The sequence below is a fragment of the Fundulus heteroclitus genome, chromosome 6 (assembly GCF_011125445.2).
Source record: "Fundulus heteroclitus isolate FHET01 chromosome 6, MU-UCD_Fhet_4.1, whole genome shotgun sequence".
NCBI lineage: Eukaryota > Metazoa > Chordata > Actinopteri > Cyprinodontiformes > Fundulidae > Fundulus > Fundulus heteroclitus.
Window position 1 is genome coordinate 15,013,851 of NC_046366.1, and position 18,635 is coordinate 15,032,485.

At 43.4% G+C, this 18,635-nt stretch overlaps 1 protein-coding gene across 3 annotated transcripts; it reads right to left on the reverse strand.

The window, feature by feature from the left end:
- Positions 1 to 116: 116 nt before the first annotated feature.
- On the reverse strand, positions 117 to 17,919 carry rc3h1b (ring finger and CCCH-type domains 1b). 3 transcript variants are annotated; one of them, XM_021323572.2, is made up of 20 exons: positions 17,759 to 17,919; positions 15,398 to 15,825; positions 11,699 to 11,819; positions 10,627 to 10,866; positions 10,364 to 10,539; positions 9,987 to 10,187; positions 9,743 to 9,875; positions 9,111 to 9,229; positions 7,899 to 8,011; positions 7,579 to 7,821; positions 7,246 to 7,454; positions 6,450 to 6,859; positions 6,188 to 6,346; positions 5,928 to 6,089; positions 5,535 to 5,757; positions 4,712 to 4,802; positions 4,484 to 4,580; positions 3,992 to 4,210; positions 3,773 to 3,876; positions 117 to 3,458 (listed from the first exon to the last, which is right to left on the reverse strand). In XM_021323572.2, the coding sequence occupies exons 2-20, from the start codon at positions 15,626 to 15,628 to the stop codon at positions 3,302 to 3,304; spliced, it is 3,408 nt and encodes a 1,135-aa protein (XP_021179247.2). In that variant the 5' UTR covers positions 15,629 to 15,825; positions 17,759 to 17,919; the 3' UTR covers positions 117 to 3,301. The 3 variants fall into 3 exon arrangements, with proteins under 3 accessions (XP_021179247.2, XP_021179248.2, XP_035994026.1); XM_021323573.2 differs by lacking the exon at positions 17,759 to 17,919 and having other exon boundaries at positions 6,260 to 6,346; positions 15,398 to 15,628; XM_036138133.1 differs by lacking the exon at positions 17,759 to 17,919 and having other exon boundaries at positions 3,334 to 3,458; positions 3,769 to 3,876; positions 15,398 to 15,628.
- Positions 17,920 to 18,635: the final 716 nt, after the last annotated feature.

The following is an 18,635-nucleotide window of genomic DNA, read 5'->3' on the forward strand; positions in this document are numbered from 1 at the left end:
AGCTGCATGGTCCAGAAAACCAGAACTATGGTCATTGGCAGTCAGAGATTCTCCAACGTAGCTCTTAAACAGAAACTTCACGTTTTAAGTGGACAATAAAAAAAACGAGAAAAACCCTCAGTTAGCAATATCATTTAATCTTTCCCCCTGGGCTTAGAATCACTGTTGCACATAAGTTACATTTTGTTTTCTCAATTTCACAGGTTCTTTTTCCTTTCTTCAAACTTCCAGTTTGAGCTCCCTCTCGTATCAAATAAACAACAAAAAAAAAAAAGAAAGCAGATTGTATTATACAAAAATGCAAACCAATTTTCACACAGTGAATTCTCTTACAAAGTCATAAAATGGCGTATTAATGGCTACATCCACATTGGAGGAAGATAATTCTAGACATTCCTTAATGGAGTATAATATACATATAAAAACCTTTTTTTTCTTGCTGAAATCAAACTTGTACCTTAATTTAAGAGATATTTTACAAGGGAATAATATTTAAAAAAAAAAAAATCAATTTTGTGAATTTCCTCAGAAAGTCTGAGAATAAAATGTGAGCCTTGAACAGCAGTAACAGAGGGTCGAGGGTGTGGGTGGTTGTTTCACCATCTGTAGGCAGCAGTTTCACTCAAAACAAAAAAACACACAAGATTGAAATAATCATCTTTGCCATTTACTATAAAGTAAACTCCCCCATACAATCACTGCACAGTCGCGCTGCTAAGCTAGATGCTTTTAGGCTCATTCAGACCTGAAGTGGCCCATCCAGCAGAACGAGCTTTTTGGTAGTTTTGGCTGACTCTTAATTTAGAGCTCATTGGTATGACTCTAAATCCCGACGTGTTCATTTTTTCAGATCTAACGCTCCTTAAACAAATAATGTAAAAAGAGCGTTACAGAGGAAATGAAAAAGCTAAACTGCCAGAAGAAACTTCCTGGGGCTTCTGACTGGAGCAGTGGTGTGGGGCGGGAGGAGGAGGAGGAGGAGGGGGAGGGGCGGGGGACCCAAACCCTGTTCTAAGATCTCAACACGACTACCAGGTACAGCACAATTAAAGGGGAGCAACCCAAAACAAACAGAAAAATGAGGGTACGTTTCCTACAATACGATCTAGCACACACAGAAAACATCTCCATATAAATTTTCGAAAGTTACAGATTTTTGTCTTCTTCGGAAGCATATTCTATAAAGAACAACTTTGTTTGAACACAAAAGATTAAGTGAACACACATCAATGCACACAGAGGTCCTTCGTCTGGGAAAGGATAAAGTCTGTGTTGGCAACCAGTGGACAGAAAAACAACAAAATAAAACAAAAACAAAAAAAACCCGAAACAAAAACATTTAGCTGATTCTAAGTAGAGATCATTTAATATAAATGCTGAGCAAGTAGAGTAAGAGGTGGCACATTAATAGTGCTTTAGTATATTAATGTATGTATACATACTCATATGTATAAGTGAGCTGTGTACCTAAACAATAAATGGAGCAAGGAGCAGCCTTAGGCTTTAAGTGTGGATGGAAACAGAGAAAATCGCTAACCTGGCGCTGACAAACTGAAGGCTTCGACCTACGATGCCTGATGAAGACATGAGACGTGTTGATGTCTTGGGCTCATCAGCAATCCGGGGTTTGTCAAAGTGTCGGTTTTTAAGCAAAACGAGGGCCCGGAATAGACCGTCTCTTATCCTCTTTTCTTTTTTTTAACCGTTCAAGCACATGAACTCATGCTAAGTTTGTTTACAGAAGGCAGAGAGCTCCGTGTTGAGAATCAGCGGTAAAACAGTCCGTCTGTTGAAGGAAGAGCTATAGCGGTAATGGTGGTGACGAGGACGGCACGCGGCGGTGAAAAAACAAAAACATCAAAGCGCCTTTTTTTTTGGTCAGTTGTCAGAAATGCACCTGAGGACAGACAAGTCTGGGAGAAGCAGGCTTCTCTCTCAGCGACCGACGCTGCTGCTCTTCCAGCCGTAAACGTGTTCTGCATTCTGCAGCGACGACGGCAAGCTCTGCCGAGGATTAGCAGAAAATGCAACTAGTCTAAAGACGCGTTCAGCGGGCCCGCTGCGCCACCCAAAATTGTAACAATGTAAAGCAAACAGTCAAAATTAACCTAAAAAAAACAAAAAACAAAACAACAGACACAAGGGAAGGCAACTTCATAGAAGTTATGAGAACAAATGACAAGATGATCCCAATGGGGAGGCCTCTGTGTGGCCAGAGGAGAAGCTCTGGTGAGGGAAATACTTTAACCTTAAGATCAGGAAAATTAACTTACACTTATAGTTTGTATCTTCTGAAGTAGAAGGATGTTCTCCAGGCCAAGTAACGTGCTCTTACTCAAAAATACTTCTGAGGACAGCATCGTATTCCCTGATTGTGCTCAGAAAAGCCAGGGCGAGAAGCGGGCAAGTTCAACGGCCTGCAGCGCCTCACACTCCCTTATCGAAAAATGAATCTCATTATCAACAGAACTGCAATCCTTAAAACAGAATGCTTTCATTTAATAGATGCTGCTTTCAAGTATGAAACAGAAATGACGTTGTTCATAAAATACAATAATAATAATAATAAAAAAAGAAGCCGATCCTACTTCCTGAAGAAATGCATTTCTAAAAAGCACCTGATGTGCGCGTTTTGGCTGAATACACGCGAGACTTGATTCTGCGTTTCCCTCCTCAGAGATCCACATCTGGCCAACCTCTCGTTACGATTTTGGGGGCGGGGCGAGCACTGAGCCGCGCGTTAGCTCTTTCCTATATTGCTGTCACGCTTCAAGACGTCAAGGCAAAAGCTCCTCAGAATGCGCGCCATGTGGAAGTGCGTCCTAACTCGTGCGCCTCTGAATTTAACCGTTACGACTTTAAGGACAAACCTCGGGTAAAAAAAAAAAAAAATTGTTTCTGGGGCGGGGCAAGCAATCAGCTTCCAATTTTGATTTCTAATGCGTCGCATCCATTTCAAATAAATATGCAAATGCGGTCATCGTCACCACCATTTGTTCTTGTTGACGTATGAATTTTGAGCCTTGTTAATCAAATACCAGTACAAAAAAAAAAAAAACAAAAAAAAAAAACAGAAAGAACACACAAGAAATGTTATTATATGCTCTGGTTTCCAGGCAAGGAAAGTCATAAAAAAGCTCATTCACAGAACAAAAAGAAAGAAAATTCGTCACGGCAGATACTGCTCATCTTCTAAATAGAATGGTTTTATGTGTGCCTGTGCATGCTTTTCAAAATGAGCATCTGGTTCGTGTGTCGGGGTGTGTGCGTGCGTGCGTGCGTGTACGTAAGCGTGTACTTCCTATGAGCAGGAATGGACCACGCCATTTTTCTGCATCTCTGAACCGGTGACGACTGGGTCTGAACACAGGCTCATTGCCGCCGTCTTACTGCTCAGCGACAGCATGGACCCGCCCACTGCATTCTCCTGCAGCCCGCTCGAGCCGTTGGACACCTCGCTGCAGCAGAAGTGGAGAAAGAGAACCGTATAAGCGCATTTAGAATAATTTTTTTTTTTTTTTAAAAAAAATGCAATAAATCACATTTAATGAACGCATTTGAATCAGTGAGGTTATAAAATACACCTTTTTTGAAGTGGGTTTTAAGCTACTCGTGTATTTGCAGGGGTCCCTTTATTTTTCCAAAAACTGACTGGGCCCATTTAATAGAAGGAAACTGCAGTGACTTAACAAAACCGTCTAGAATTGGGCCACATAATAAAAATAAGGCTTTTAAATTTGTTTTATAAAAGTTTAAGGATGTTTATACCTACCCGAGAGCCAGAGAGATGTCTTCAAGCTGGGTGTCGTGCTCTGGCTGTCCGTTCTCTGCAGGCTGCATTTTATACTGCTGAACATCATGAGTTACCTGGTTTTCCTGCAGCGGGAGGAAAAAAAAAATAAACACAAAGAAATCAGGTTCGTTGTTTCACAACTCCTAAGTATATTAGACCGCTTTGACTGTTCACACACAGAAAGAGAGAGCCCCCTACCAAAGCCATCTCTCGGGTCCTCTTGCCAATCTCCCTCTCCACCTGGTGGAGCTCCAAGCTTAACTGCTCATTGGAGACGGCTGACACGCTTGCACCCCCTGCTGGCCACTTGGCCTGAGGCTGCTGAGGAACCGCTGCTGCCTGGCCCTGGCTGGGCTGCACAGGGTGGCCGACCAATGCGCCAGCATCCCTCTGCAGTAGCAAAGAGTTACTGGCAGCCTGCGGCATAGAGACAAAGTCAACCACATGAAAACAGGGCAAATATGAAAAAAAAAAACTTAAAACAATATATACATGTGAATATTCTGATAACTTGACTTCTTAAGAATTCATAAGCTTTTAATTCAACATCACTTTGAATAAAAGTGAAAATGTAGTGCCAAAGAGCTTAAAATTATCTTTTACTTTTCAAAAACTAAAACTTCTTCGTTTATGAAATGCTTAAATAAACGATTCCTTTGGTGTCTCAGCTTCAGATACATCCTTGCATACCTCTATGTTGTGCATCTGGGTCTGTTGGGTGATCTGCTGATTGACTTGCTGCAGCTCGATCTTTAACTGCTCTCTGTCTGGGGTTGTCATGGGAAGGCTGGGAAAATAAGGTGAAGTGAGACTGGTCTCAAACTCGCTTCACAGTTGCATTCGTTTACTAACTAATATAAATTACAGTAATATACAAAAAAAAAAATAATCTACAGAAACCGAAAAATAAGGACTCACCGCTCAAAGTGTCCCTGAGAGGAGGAGGAGGGAGTGTGGTGGGTGGGGTATGAAGCCCCACCCCATCCTCCATGATTTCCATAAGAGTAATCTGCAGCAGCAATGATGGTAGAGTAAAAAAATATATTGATTTTCACGAGAAACCGAGACAGCATAACAGCATCCAGCTGGATGATGCACATATGTGACATGAACCAGGCAGCAAGCAGTTTATCTGTTTGAAATAAAAAGACTCAAGGCTCTAAGAAACTTTGGGGCTGGGTGGCGTTTTGCTGTAGAGCGCAGCTCTAACGAGAAAACAGTGAGATAGCTGATGTTAATAATTGCTGTTATGGACAGTATTTACCCATCTTATATACATTTCCCCACCCAGTTTCTCTGCTTCAGTTTAATTCTGCGCTGCATCGGCATCATTGCCACATGACCAAACCGATGACACGAGGCTACTTTTACTTCTGGGACCCATACGGATATATAAAAAAGACAAAAACAATTCTAACGTCAGCCAGTAACGATGCTAATGGCGACATATCATACATCCGGAATGAGAATAACGTCCAATTCCAAGATGAAAAGGTTGGTTCAGACGTGGGGACGACACCGCGTCAGAGACGTGGAGTCAGCTTCCCAGACTGGATCTCAATTCTATGAAGCTGAGATTTACTGAGCAACAGATGCTGATAGTGCAATTACTTCAAAATTTCCTCAAATAAAAAATAATCAGTAATGGGTAATGAGTAAATCCTCTTTTTAATGCCCTATTTCAAAGAAAGGAAGGGCTACAAGTCCCAACCACGAGCGCCCTTCAGTCACGGGTTCTTACCTGGCATGCTCATGTGTTTAGCGTTGGGGTTCTGGGAAGAGGAGGCCATGGCCTGCACTGGGCCAGTGGTCTGGTAGCCGGTCTTTGAAGTGCGGGAGATGGCACCAAAGCGCGACACAGTGGGCTGGGGGCCGAAAGGTATAATGGGGTCGTCGTCTTTCACTTCCGCTCCCCTACGAGGAGCCTCCAAAGACGGTTCCCTCGGCCCTTTATCCTCCACATTCTGGCAGAGACAAACGGGGAGAACACAGGAAGAGAGATCGTGAGATAAAGGTAGACAGATGAGGCAAAGGAAGTGAAAAGCCACGGGGCCAAACTAAGTCTATTAACACGAGAGCGTGCGTTAACTTAAGAGTTCATTCCTGTGCTCTGAATCACCTACAGCAGACTTACCATCATCTCCATGGTACCAGGGACCATAACATTTTTGGGCTTGGCATCCTTGGAGTTAATATAGGAGCCGATGGTTTCGCAGGACCAGGGGGAGTACTGCCCAGCGTAGTCGGAGTCTCTGCACTTCGCCATCGTTTTGGAGCTCTCGTCGCCATACTGCACCTGGGGAAAAAAGGAAAGCCGTTAAACAGAATCTGCGCTGGCCGCCGACGGACTCTCTCCAGCGTTATAACGCGTATAAAAACGCGCGTTGTGCTAACCTCGGGGGGGTAGTCGCTGGGGAAGGGATGTGAAAGAGTGGGGGAGGCGGCAAACGGCGGAGGGGAGATCACCTTCCTTTCCGCCAGCTGAGATAACAGCTCCTGCCGTCGTCGATGGAGATAGTCCAGGCTGGGCTGGGAACCGCTGTATGGTGACCCCTGACAAACCAAACAGGTTCAGAAACATCACTGCTGAACTCTAAACAGTCTCATCTGCCTCTAATCAAACCCCCCTAACAACAAACGAAGAAAGCAGACCTACCCTGACATACGTCCTCATGGGTGGCGGCTGGGAACCCTGTGGATAGTAACCATCGGGAGCGTACCGGTCCCGGGAACTTTGCTCCTGATGGTAGAGCGAGTTGGCCTGCCCCGCTGAGGGCGGCGGCACGTCCAGGGGAGCCGCATTCATTTTGACAAGCGGATCCCTTTGAGATGGATAAGGCTGAGGGGGAGGAGGCTGGGCCCCGTAGGCGCCGTGGTGACCCCGGTCATAGTGAGACGGGTGGGTGTAGGTGAAAGGCGGGCCGGAGTGCTGGGAGGGGTAGGGGCGCTCCGGAGCGCTGTAGCCTATGTAAGGGTCGTGGTACGGGGGCCCCGACTCGCTGGGCGGAGGGGGGTTACGCAGGTATTCGCGGGGAACATACTGTGTTGGCTGTTGGTAGGGATAACCTGGGAAACACACAAACGTTAAAACAAAATAGGTCAATAACTAAATAGAAATAAGACAGTTGGACAACATGCAGCTCTGTGAGGCCCCGTTTTAGGCACACACACAAAAAGAAAAAACATCATGCAGAGAAATTTATTTCAGCTTGCAGATTTAAAGAAATCTTTCAATTGGTTTGTGTTTTTAGAATATACCAGAATAAGGCAGATAACTTTATAGCATTATTAGCTGAAATACTCATTTCAAAGCGATAAATGAGAATATAATCCTGCTCTTTACTCCAAGAATATTTCAATGCCGCTCTAAATTTCCAGATGGTCTTTTCAAGGAGAAAAAAAAACAACAACATTTTCCTTTGATAACATTATTTGAACGACTCTATCCTTACCTGCCGGGTACTGTGGCGGCTCATACTGAGAGGCGGGTGGGGGACGAATGTCATACACATCGCGGGGCTGAGGTTGAGAATAAACCGGCGAACCTCTGGCGACCCCGGGCATATGCTTGTTAACCCCTGAGAGGTGATCTGCTGGCATCCTGGGATGGCCCATCGCATGTGGCGGCAGTGCTATACCGGCTTTGGGCATGGAATCCATGCTAAAAACAACGAGGCGTTTTAAATACATGAAATGTCACGTCCTCACCCAGTAAATACTACCTATTGTGTAATCAAATGGTTTCTATTAGTATGTAAGTTCTTGGGGGGGAAAAGTGCACTCACACGTCGGGTGGTGAACCCGGGACGCTTGGGTTCCCTCCATCCATCTTGACGGGTTTAGGCAGCAGCTCATACGGGACCGCGTCGGTGCCGCGGGCGACTAACTGGGGCAGGCTCGGCCCGCCGCTGCCGTTGGTGATCGGCGAAAGCTTCCGGGTCATCGCTACGTCAGGCGCCAGGCCATCTTCGGAAAAAACCACCCCGACTCCCGAGCGAGCGGCCAGACGCTTGTTCATCTTACGGTACCTGGCGAGCAGAAAAAAAGGGTGTTTTACGAAAGATCCGGAGACGAAGAAAATTAAGCGTCGACCTTTCAAACTCACTTCTCTAGCTCTTCCTGAGAGTGGGCAAAGGTACAGCTGGCTCCACGGGGACAGCCTCCTTTCTGCTTCATGTCGCGGCACATGTATGTTTTGTATTTGCTGTGCTGGGGAGGCTGAAGAGAAACGGAGAAAATTACCTTAGAGCCCTTTTAACACATGACAATAGCGCTGGACCTTTATCGTATCGTGAAAAATTTCTTATAAGAATTTGGGTTTAGCTTCACTGCAAAAACGGATCTAAAAATAAGTAAAATGTTCTTAAAATTAGTGTATTTAACCTTGATTTGAGCGGGTAAATAAGATTATCTGCCAATGGAATGAGTATTTTGACCCCTAAAATAAGATAATTAGACATACTGCACTTGAAATAAGATGATTGAGATGAATTGTTCCTATTTTAAGTGCAAAATTCTTATTCTATTGGCAAATTATCTTAATTACCTGCTCAAATCAAGGAAAAATACACAGATTTTAAGAACATTTTACTTATTTCTAGTTCCGTTTTTGCAGTGTGACAACGAGAAATTCTAATTAGTGGTGCCTGAAAAGTGTCGGGCGTTGTCAGGTTTGTTATTTTAGTCATTTTTCCACTATTGGTTTCTTCAGAGCATCAATAAATGTCAATAAAAATCAAAAACATAATTACTGGTAAATCTTGTTATTGTGTGCAGTGTGATGATAAAAAAAAATAAAATCACATTTCTTTATGCAACTTGTGTCCTGATGAAACATGCTTAGAATGCTTTTAAAATATATGTTACATTATTAAGTGTGTTTTTAAGGCCAGTATTTGTATTTCAGGGAAATACAGAAGTCACAGCCACAATGTTACCTAAAAGGACCACAAGAAGCTGGTAAGAGTCTATTATCGTCTTTTATCATGATAGTGCCACAATACGGCGTGATAAAATTTTAAGGCCATATCGCCCGCCTCTAAGGTGAAACGTTCAATGCACAAGAAACAACATTCAGTTTTTTGGTCACGTCGGTCTGAACAACGCTGTTAGATGATCGCGCCGTGTGCACAACAGTTGCCCATCGGGCATTAATACCAACAGCGCAACATAAGACCACTAACCAACGAATTAAGACAGACCACAGAGAATAATTTATCACAATATTTACTGAAGGACTTAGATTTAACAGAGATCAACATTGTTTTCTTTTCCTGTTTATTAAAGGCTTTAAACGTTTTTTTTTAAAAGCACTCACCTGTTGAGGATCAGCTCCTTTCTTGCTGTGGTGTTGAATGAAGTCAACCAGGCCGTGCACCACCGTTTTCACCGCCACCAGCCCCTTCTCAAGCTGCTCCCACGTCGGAGGAGGAGCATCTAAAAACAAGGGGGGACCCAAATAATGATCATTTAGATCAAGGCTCATCATTGCGCGTTTGTGAAGAGACTCAAAGGATTCGGCCGAGTTTTCAGCTTGATGGGCCCTGGGTTATGATCCGTCAGGTGGAAAATCAGAACTTAAAACTTTGTTTGACCCGACCAGGAAACCCACAACGACTAAAACCTGTCAGAGCGCTGGAACAACAACAATGCTCTTCAGTGTGGTTGCTGTTACTGACGGGTCAAAGTTAGCCGTTTTTAAGATAATTGACGGATTTAACAATTAAGTCCAATGACGCTAAAATAGAGCGTTTTAGGAGGTAACATGGCTAACGGAGTACTGCACGGTTACTCCGCTTTACCCCTCTGAGCTGCAAACGGGTCTGTCGTCGACCCTGCTGAGTTTGGGAAGGACTGCAGCCTTTAAAAGGTTGCCATGGCAACGTGCGACACGCAAAACGCTTGCATCGTTACAACAGCCGGGCTGCTGGGGGTTCGCTTGCTCCTCACCGGGACTGGGATCGATGTTTGCCAGCAGCTCTAAGTGGGGTCGCAGGATGTTGAGGTTGGCCGGGTCTCCGGTCCTTTGCAGCGCAATGGTCAGCTCCTGCACACTTTGAGCAAAGGATGCTGGGGTCTGCAGCTAGATTGGAAGGGGAAAAGGGGAGATTCATACAAACCATAAGGGGCTTCTCAGGCATCATGCAGATGAGCCATCCTCCATCAGGAGGAAAAACGTTGTTCCTCCACGTACCTTATCTATGATAGACTGCATATGTGACTTGTGAGACTGATCCCCATACAAGAGAGAGGACCACTGGTCAGGTGCAATGCGTAAGCCCCCTTCCATGGCAATCTGGACAATCTGAGAGTCGTGCTCCCGCCGCAGAGCCTCGTACGTACGAAACTCCTCTTTCAGCTGCATGAGGGAGGAGTCTTCGTCCCGCTTGGTGACCTAAAGGCGCAGAAGAGGGAGAGGGGGTGTCTTAATGCCCAATTCAACACGTCATTGATTAGTAAAAACTCCCATTTCTGCACAGACAATGTTACAGGTTTGTGGAGCAGCACCAGATTGAGTCCTGCTGACTTAATCCGGTTTAAAACATCAAAGGCTGATGGGCAGAGACGTACCTTGAAGCAGGAAGCCCGATAAAGGAGCTGCACCACGTGGCCAATGCTGGTTTTGGAGGCCTGGGGGAAGCGTGGTTCAAGCCGTTGGACAACAAAGAGAACCAGCACTTTCCTGGACAAAGCGGAACCATCTTCCAAAGCCAGAAGGACCAGCTTCAGGGCTTCCTCCTGCATCGCTGGTGTAGGAGAAGACAGCGGTTACCGTTTTGAGCAACGGTAGACCGAACGAGAACAGTTTCCTGCCCGCGTGACAGGACACCTACCTGGGCCCAGAAACTGACAACCCCGCGCACGAACAGCAGCCCACAGATTGGAGGAGAGCTGCTGCGGGTTCTGGTGCTGCAGGATGAGTTCGGTGACGGTTCGCTCGCCGAGGGAGCGGGCGGCTCTCATGGCTCTGACACGCCCCTCCTCCTCCACCAGCTGGCAGTGGACCAAAGTTACCAACTTCCTCTGCATGGGTCGACTCAGCATGCTTTGGGCTGTGCTGCTCAGACCCACACCTGGACAGATGTTTAAAGGGACATTCCTTACTAGCACCTGCATCACGGTTACTTCACGCCAGGCAAACTCTCCCACAGGACAACATATATGCTATACTGTAAATTTCTCTCAATAGGCTAGAAAAAAAAGCTGTTTTAGATGTTGCCTCTTTCACAACGTTCCCTTAATTTGTGCATCTTTGACAATTTCTGCTGAGTAATGACGTCGCCTGTACGTTCTCAAGCTTTATAACTGCTGTCATACAAAAAGCAGATGAATAATTCAATTATACATGTTGCTTTGACTCATTTTCTTTATGCAAACAATAATATCAAGTTATGATGCCCATTTTGGTCCAGAGAGCGGCGTTTTTTTGTTGCAAGTGTGTCCATTCGCCCAATATGCGACCATCTATCACACATTAACTGAGCTACTGTCTCAGAATGAGCCGTCAGTTTTGGGATAAAAACAATATCTTGAGGCGTACGTAAAAACGCCAATTAAACCTTTATAGAACCCGCTAAAGATGTTATTTATCCAAACTGTTGGTAACCATTAAATCTTGAGATATACTCACATCTACAATTAAAAGGCAAAATGAGTCTTAAAGTGTACAGCTACCATAAATATATGCACATTGTTTTACAGAAAAACAAGATTTTACTTTTTGATGGCTCTTTATACAATTCCCTGCTAATTTAAGTTCGCATTTTGAATAACCTGTTATTTTAAACAGAAAACACCTCAAAATTCAAATTAAGGCTATGGTAGCTGATTAACTAGCCAAACATTCACAATCTTGACCCAAAACCACTTCTGTTGAACGTAGGCATCCGGTGACAGGTGAAGTACCTCGGGTGTTGCTGAGGGGTTTGAGGTAGAGGGCCAGCTCCTCCACACACTGTCTAGCCACCTCATAGTTCTGAGTGTCCTCTGGACTTGTAATCAAGGCCACCGGCTGAGCCTTGGGAACCTGGTGAGGGGACACAAAAGAGGCACGTTTTAGCGCATCGTCCAGAACCGCCCAGAACTTATTTGGCCACAAAACAGCGGATCTGTGGGTTTCCCACATTCTGGTCCAGAAACTACGCTGAGCAGCGTTTCCCCACTGTATCATAAGGCTGGCGAGTCGCCAAGCTAAGCGCCGTCCATTTATTTTAAATATGATGTTTTCCTTTATACAGCAGTAACAGTAAAACCAAAGACAGTGTACAGTACTGTTGTTAAAATAATCGATGCCTTGATGTTTTTTGAGCAACATAAAAAGGTCATCACAGCTCCTGTATCTGCGACTGTTTCGTTGTAAACCTCCTGGACACCACGAGCTAACGCTAGCCGCGATTAGCTTGACGGACACAGCCCAATCAGGTGTACTCATGACTAAAGACTAATATAGAAATGTGTGACTTTAACTCACCATCTCTATAAACCACAGTCCAGTTTTGGAACCATGCTATTATTTAGCCACCGTAATACAACCCCCTACCCTAGGGCCGGGATCTTAAAGGCCGTGGATTGAGGAGCGACTTACTAAAGGTCATAACACTCGTCTGTAGCCCAGGTCGTCAAACACTTTCAAACCAAGCCTTTTTCCCCCCATACTGGTGTCATATGTGACGAGAAAAAAGCAGCGAGGTGGTCAGAAGTTGAGCCTCTGCTGCCGTGTCCAGCAACAGAGGCAGAGCCAGAGTTAAGCTGATGGGTAGATGTGAAGTCGTCGTCACTGTGCTACACCAGCAAAGACCTCAAATGTCTTTGTTTGCCATGCCTGAACAACCAAAGCAGAATAAAGCTGGCTTCACAAACATGTCTACCCCCCCCTCCCTCTCTGGTAAGTCAACAAGTGCAAGATGAAAGGCTTGTAACCAGCGAGGATCACAGGAGAGTCCAGAGGCAAACGTAGGGCACCCAGCATGTGTCTTGGGGACTTCCCGCCCGATGAAGCGACTTCTTGAACTGCTGAGAAATCCCGCATGGCACCGAAGCAGCGTGGGTAATTCCAGCTTCCGGTATGACAGAGGACCAGGGAGATGGTGAGGGCGGCGGGGCATTGTGCCTCATACAGTGACAAACCAGCACCGTCTTTACATGAAGACTGTACAGACCCTGGACTGTATTATAACGTGAGATTAACGGCTTAGTGGTCTATGCTGATGCCCCGTTTATCTGAGAAAGGAGAACCAAAGCACCACCCTTTAAATACAACATATCCAGTAAGGGGTTTGTAATGTTTTTGTTGCTTTTCTGAACAAATTCTATTTCTACGATATCCTTGTTTGATAAATAACTACACGGAGAGGTGTGGTGTTGTACATTTGGGGTTGGATTAAAATTATTTTATAGCTGGTGGAGACCAGAAAATATAAATAATAAAAAGATAAAAGCCCAGAACTTCCTTTTTAATTATTAACATGACATCAAGATAAAGTTGTGGTCATCCCCAGAGGAGGTTATGAGATTGTTTAGTGCAGGTTGTAATAAGCAGACCACATAAAAAAAAAAAAACCCTCTCCTGCAAACTCCAGACAGAACAGTCAGACTGAAACAACATTTAATCGTCATCAGACAGACGGGCATTCGATGCTGGGACTCTGTACTGCATTTAGACATAAATAAATAAAAAATAATAATCTATTCACAAAATATCCAATGGCATTTCTTTTTACTTTGGCTACAGTACAAAGTTGAGCATGGCTGAGGTATTAATATAGTTTAGTTATAATCACTTAATAAAATACTGCCTTATCAACAAGTGCATCTGGTGATGGTCAAGGTGGTTGTTTTTAAGTGAAAGAAGCAAAACAGGTAAAAATATATTAAAAAAAACCTTTAATTACCCTGGTTAAACATCTCTTATGTTGCAACACAAGATCGAGGAAGCTCGAGGGGAATGAAAGCTAGCAAAGCCAAATTTAGTTTGTCGGTTTTATCAGTTCAGGTTACATGTCCAGTGAAGGAAGAAACGCAGGTTTGTTGAACTGGCTTCATAGGTCACAGTTAAGGAAAATGTTCTGGTTTTAAACAAAGGAACTGCAGCTTAACTGGAAAGCCTCGGTTGAATTCAACCATGGAATAATTGCTCCTGTTTGGATAAATACTTTTGTGTTTTTAAGGCCAGCACTGATACTGCGGGGGAGGAGGAGGTAGGTTTAATCCATCTGTGTTGTGTGACAACTGCTTAAATGTGAGAGTACAGACTGTGTTTGACTTTCTACCCCCCCCTCCCCATACCTTTATCACTTGATTAAGTGTATATATATATATATATATATATATATATATATATATATATATTATATATATATATATATATATATATATATATATATATATATATATATATATTAGTACTGTTAAATTGTAATTGCTTTGTAAATGGTGTGTAAATGAGTAGCTGTTCTATCTCATGAGGTAATATGCAATTAAAATGAAAGTAGGTCAAAAAAGAGAAAGACATTTCAAACCAGACAACAAGAAAGTCTGGCACAATTTCTGGCTCTCAAGTTGATTCATCTTAATTTGGTTTTTGTTGTTGGTTCAGGTGGGCGTAATCAGATTATTTTTAATCAATCCATTATGTTTATATAGTTGTAAAAAGACAAAACGGTGACTGAGACTGCTGTTTCATTATCTGTGCGTTCCTAATGGACAACATCTGTGTCTAATAGAGCATACGATAATATATTTCACTATGGGAACTTGGTCTCTTTTATGAATCTATTATACTTTTGAGCAATGTCGTACACAAATATTGCATATCTGTATACAAACAATAGAGAAAATTAAGCCAAATGAGGTTTGTATTTTGTTTTAGAAAACAGAATCATCACTTGGCCTTTTTCTTTGCAGAACGTACATGGTCTAAGCAGAGAGTTCCAGACATTCACATGAACTTCATGTCCAGACATGCTACCATTATTAATTTGGAATCTATTTCCGCAATAATCAACAAGGCTATAGAATCGATTGTTTCATAATGCGGAAATACAAAACACCGGCTCCTATTATTAAAATAGAAGTACTGCAGGTTTCAAATGAATTCATGTTATTACATATTCATTAACTTGATGGGAAAGGCAAAGGAAATGTACCAGGAACTCCTCTACATATGTACCAGGGGATATTACTCAGTCAGTCTGGTATCATATACGGCGCAGTATTAGCACAAAGCATAACCGAGGAGAATGCACAGCCATGACTACAAATCTTGGTTTGATGGACGACGCGCTGAGGGTTTCCATTACGGCACGCTCTACCAACATCAGCTGTGCCTCACCCTGGTCAAACATTGCCACATAGAAACACGGCTTCACCCATTGTTCCAGCACTCAGCGAACCAATAAAAATCTATTTCATAGCCTAATGACTGCTGTGTGATGCATTAAAGGAAACCCCATGCTGTGAACCGTGTGTAAAATCGTATCTTAAGACGTTCCGCGACCCCGACATAGCCCTCAGCTGCACACATTAGCAGGATATTTGCAGGCGCAAAGCGAACTGCTACACTTGTTTGGCGACCGGCGACAAATCCACACAGACCCGACGTCTTACCTGGCCTCCCACCAGCTGCAGCAGGGCTGTGTTGACGGGCAACTGCTCGATGTCCGTGCTGATGGCCGTCTGGTCGAAGGGACAGGCCTTGCGGTGCAACTTGTTCAGGCACATCTTGCACACAGTGTGTCCACAGCCCAAGCTGATGGGCCGGCGAACAGTCTCTTCGAACGTCTGCGTGCAGATCGGGCACAGCAGAAACTCTGTCCATTGTGGCGCTTGCACAGGCATGGTTATATGTTGGTGCGATTGGTGTATATAGATATAAATGTAAGAATTAACACAAGGGGGGAAAAATATAATAATTATATATATATAGATATATGGAAGATTCCACTGGAATCAAGATTTGGGGTTTTTTTCCGAACTAAATCGTTCTTAAATGTCCTCACACATTGTGGATGGTGGATCACATCTCGTGATGAATTCTGCGAAAGGGAAAGAAACAGAGGGAAAACCGTAAGGATCATTGGCGAATCAAACTCTTTTACAAAAACATGTCAAAAACGCTGTTGCAACCGTTTCCAGGTGTCGAAATAAAAACACTGCTATGGTGTGTATTTTACTGCTGCCCCATGCCCAGGTTTACGCTCTAAATGAGAACTAGTTCTCAATTCCCTTACCTGGTAAAATGACAATAAAATGAAGATTATAGTAAGTCTGTTAACTATTACTGAGTCTGCAGCTGCTGTCTGTAGTCCAGGCTGGTAATCACACTAAAGTCTATGCAGATAACTTAAGAAACTGTTTTTTTAATTGATGTCGTGGGTTGCAGTTTCCAGAATCCCCATTTTTATACTCACAGCATGTTTCTCCCTCTTTTTTTAAAATCCCCATTCATCACATAGTCAAGGCTTATTGCTGAAAATTTGGTCTGTGTGTAGGATTTTTTTTAACCAACCAAATAACGTAATAATTAATGTTCAGTAACTGTAACTTATTCAAAAGAACAACAACAATCCAAATGTTTAATGAGCACACCAAATCCAATTTGTACCAAAAATAAATAAAGATATTTTCAAAAACTGAGAATTGATTCATCTTGTAAACCGAAAACTTTTTTTTTTTTTATTCTACAGAAGATTATTGTCTGGTGCTGTTTGTGTGTGTCGTGTTTATTCTGACCATTTAAATGTCTAGACATCCAACAAAGAGTACTTGTTTCATGGGATGTCTTAAAACACTTCTGTTTCAGACTGTGGGCCACAATCTCTTAGCGCGAGAGTAAACGTCGAGGGGCAAATCAGAAAGGGATCCTTTTAATCTCATGTTATTGCTCTTACAGGTGAAGTCACTTATTTGAACAAAAATGCTTCTGAACAATTTGCTATACCGGATCCTAACAACCCCAATCTGGACAAGTGGGTGATAAAGTTCGCAGCTTGTATGTTGTGGTTACAAGAAAAAAAAAAAAAAAAAAAACATTTTCTCTGGCCTGCACAACTCAATCGTGACAAATAAAAAATGTCAAATACGAAGAGATCATGTTTTAAACGCACCACTGAAGTGATCGAGGAAAAACAACAGCTGCGGGGCCTGCAAACAGGAGCCTGTAACTACTATGACTATGGACAAAGGATGCCGAGCTAGCCAACCCCGGCGAAGGCAAACCTCTCTTTTACAAACTAGCGACATTATAGAGGCTTAAACGTCGATGGGGTCGCTTGGTTCCGTCGACGAATGTGACCCGCTGAGTTCTGGCGTTTAGCTCTAAACGAATCCGCGTATGTGACACATTAAGCGAGGGGTTAGCTAACTGTTAGCAAAGTAGGCTATGGGAGGCTAGTTGGCTAGCTTAGCTGAAAAAGTAAACGTCGTTGGCTCACAACAATCGATCTAACATTTTTTTTGCGCACTTGTTTATTCGGCTATAACGTAGTTATTAATCTCGGCGCCGTCGTGGATTTCAAGCCCACAATCTGTTTAGAGCTGTAGCTGCAATGTATAAATTTGGTCAAGAAAACGGTAAGTGGCAGACGAGCCACTGAATGCCGTTTGACTTGCAGTGATATTATGTAACGCTAGCATCTGCTAGTGCTAACAAACAAATACTTCGTATATGTGTCTGGGTTGATTGGGAGCGCGTTTTCGATGCTATAATAGTTAGACATCTAAAGTTGGCGCTGTTAAAATGCGTTAGTATGGTCCGGGAGCGGCTTCCTGAAAGGTTAGAAGAAACACCGAGGAGCTAACAGGCTAACGAACAAATGTTAGCAACTACTCCCTTCAGTTGGTGCTGAATATCTTTATGTCAGCTACTAACCATCGCTACGGGTCATTAACGTGACACAAACTAATAATAGAGCTACTAATATTACTTTCCCTCGTGATAGTAAAAATGTGTGTATCGTTCCTACTCACTTATTCCAAATGATTTGGAAGTATTTCATCCCTCTTTACAAAACTGTTGCGATATTTTCCAGCCATGTCGACTCTGCAGCTTCGCTGCTGCCGAGGTTTTCGGGGAGGTGTCAACAGTCCTGCTAGCCGGTTAGAGCTAGCTGGGCCCGGCCGGACGTGTTTACGTGCGCGTGCTTGTGCGCGCGCAACCTCGTGTCGGATAGCGCCATCTGTTGACGTTGGACGGTATGGCCAGCACAGGTGCCTGCCAGAGCTTGGTGTCATCTGGGTTTGTGGCAACAGACGCGCACAGATTGATGCTGTTATGACGGGAAAAACGTATGCAATAGAATATACAGTAGTACAGTGTAAAATAAGAAATATTTAATGAAAGAAAATATACTAAAATCCGAAGTGTTTAGCTGAAACTCATCTGAAGTGCTTTAAGGAAGTGATAAACAAAAAAAATATTGGAAATTACAACAGGCCTTTGCAGCACTTGCCGTGTTCGGACCCACTGAAGACAAATAGACAGGCTAAGGAAGTGTAGAGGATTTTGTGAGAAAGGAGAGAGGGGAGCTAAGAGGACAATATCACTTTTGTTAATTTTGTGTGTTGGATTTTCATGTGGGCTGTGTAACCAGTATGCAACCTAGGGATGGGTATTTATTGTATCGTTTTAGTGAATAAATGTATTATGATGGTAAGGATTTAGGATTTATCTTGACAGTGATATGTTCCAATTAATAATGCCTGAATACAGCAGCAAAAACAGACAGTATTGTCAGAGTTGTTATTTTTGCCATTTTACCAGGGGCCAGTATCCTTTGAAATTCAGCCCTGAGAGTACCTCTGGATGCTGGAGGTATATAGCTATTGAGCAGGGACATTTTTAACC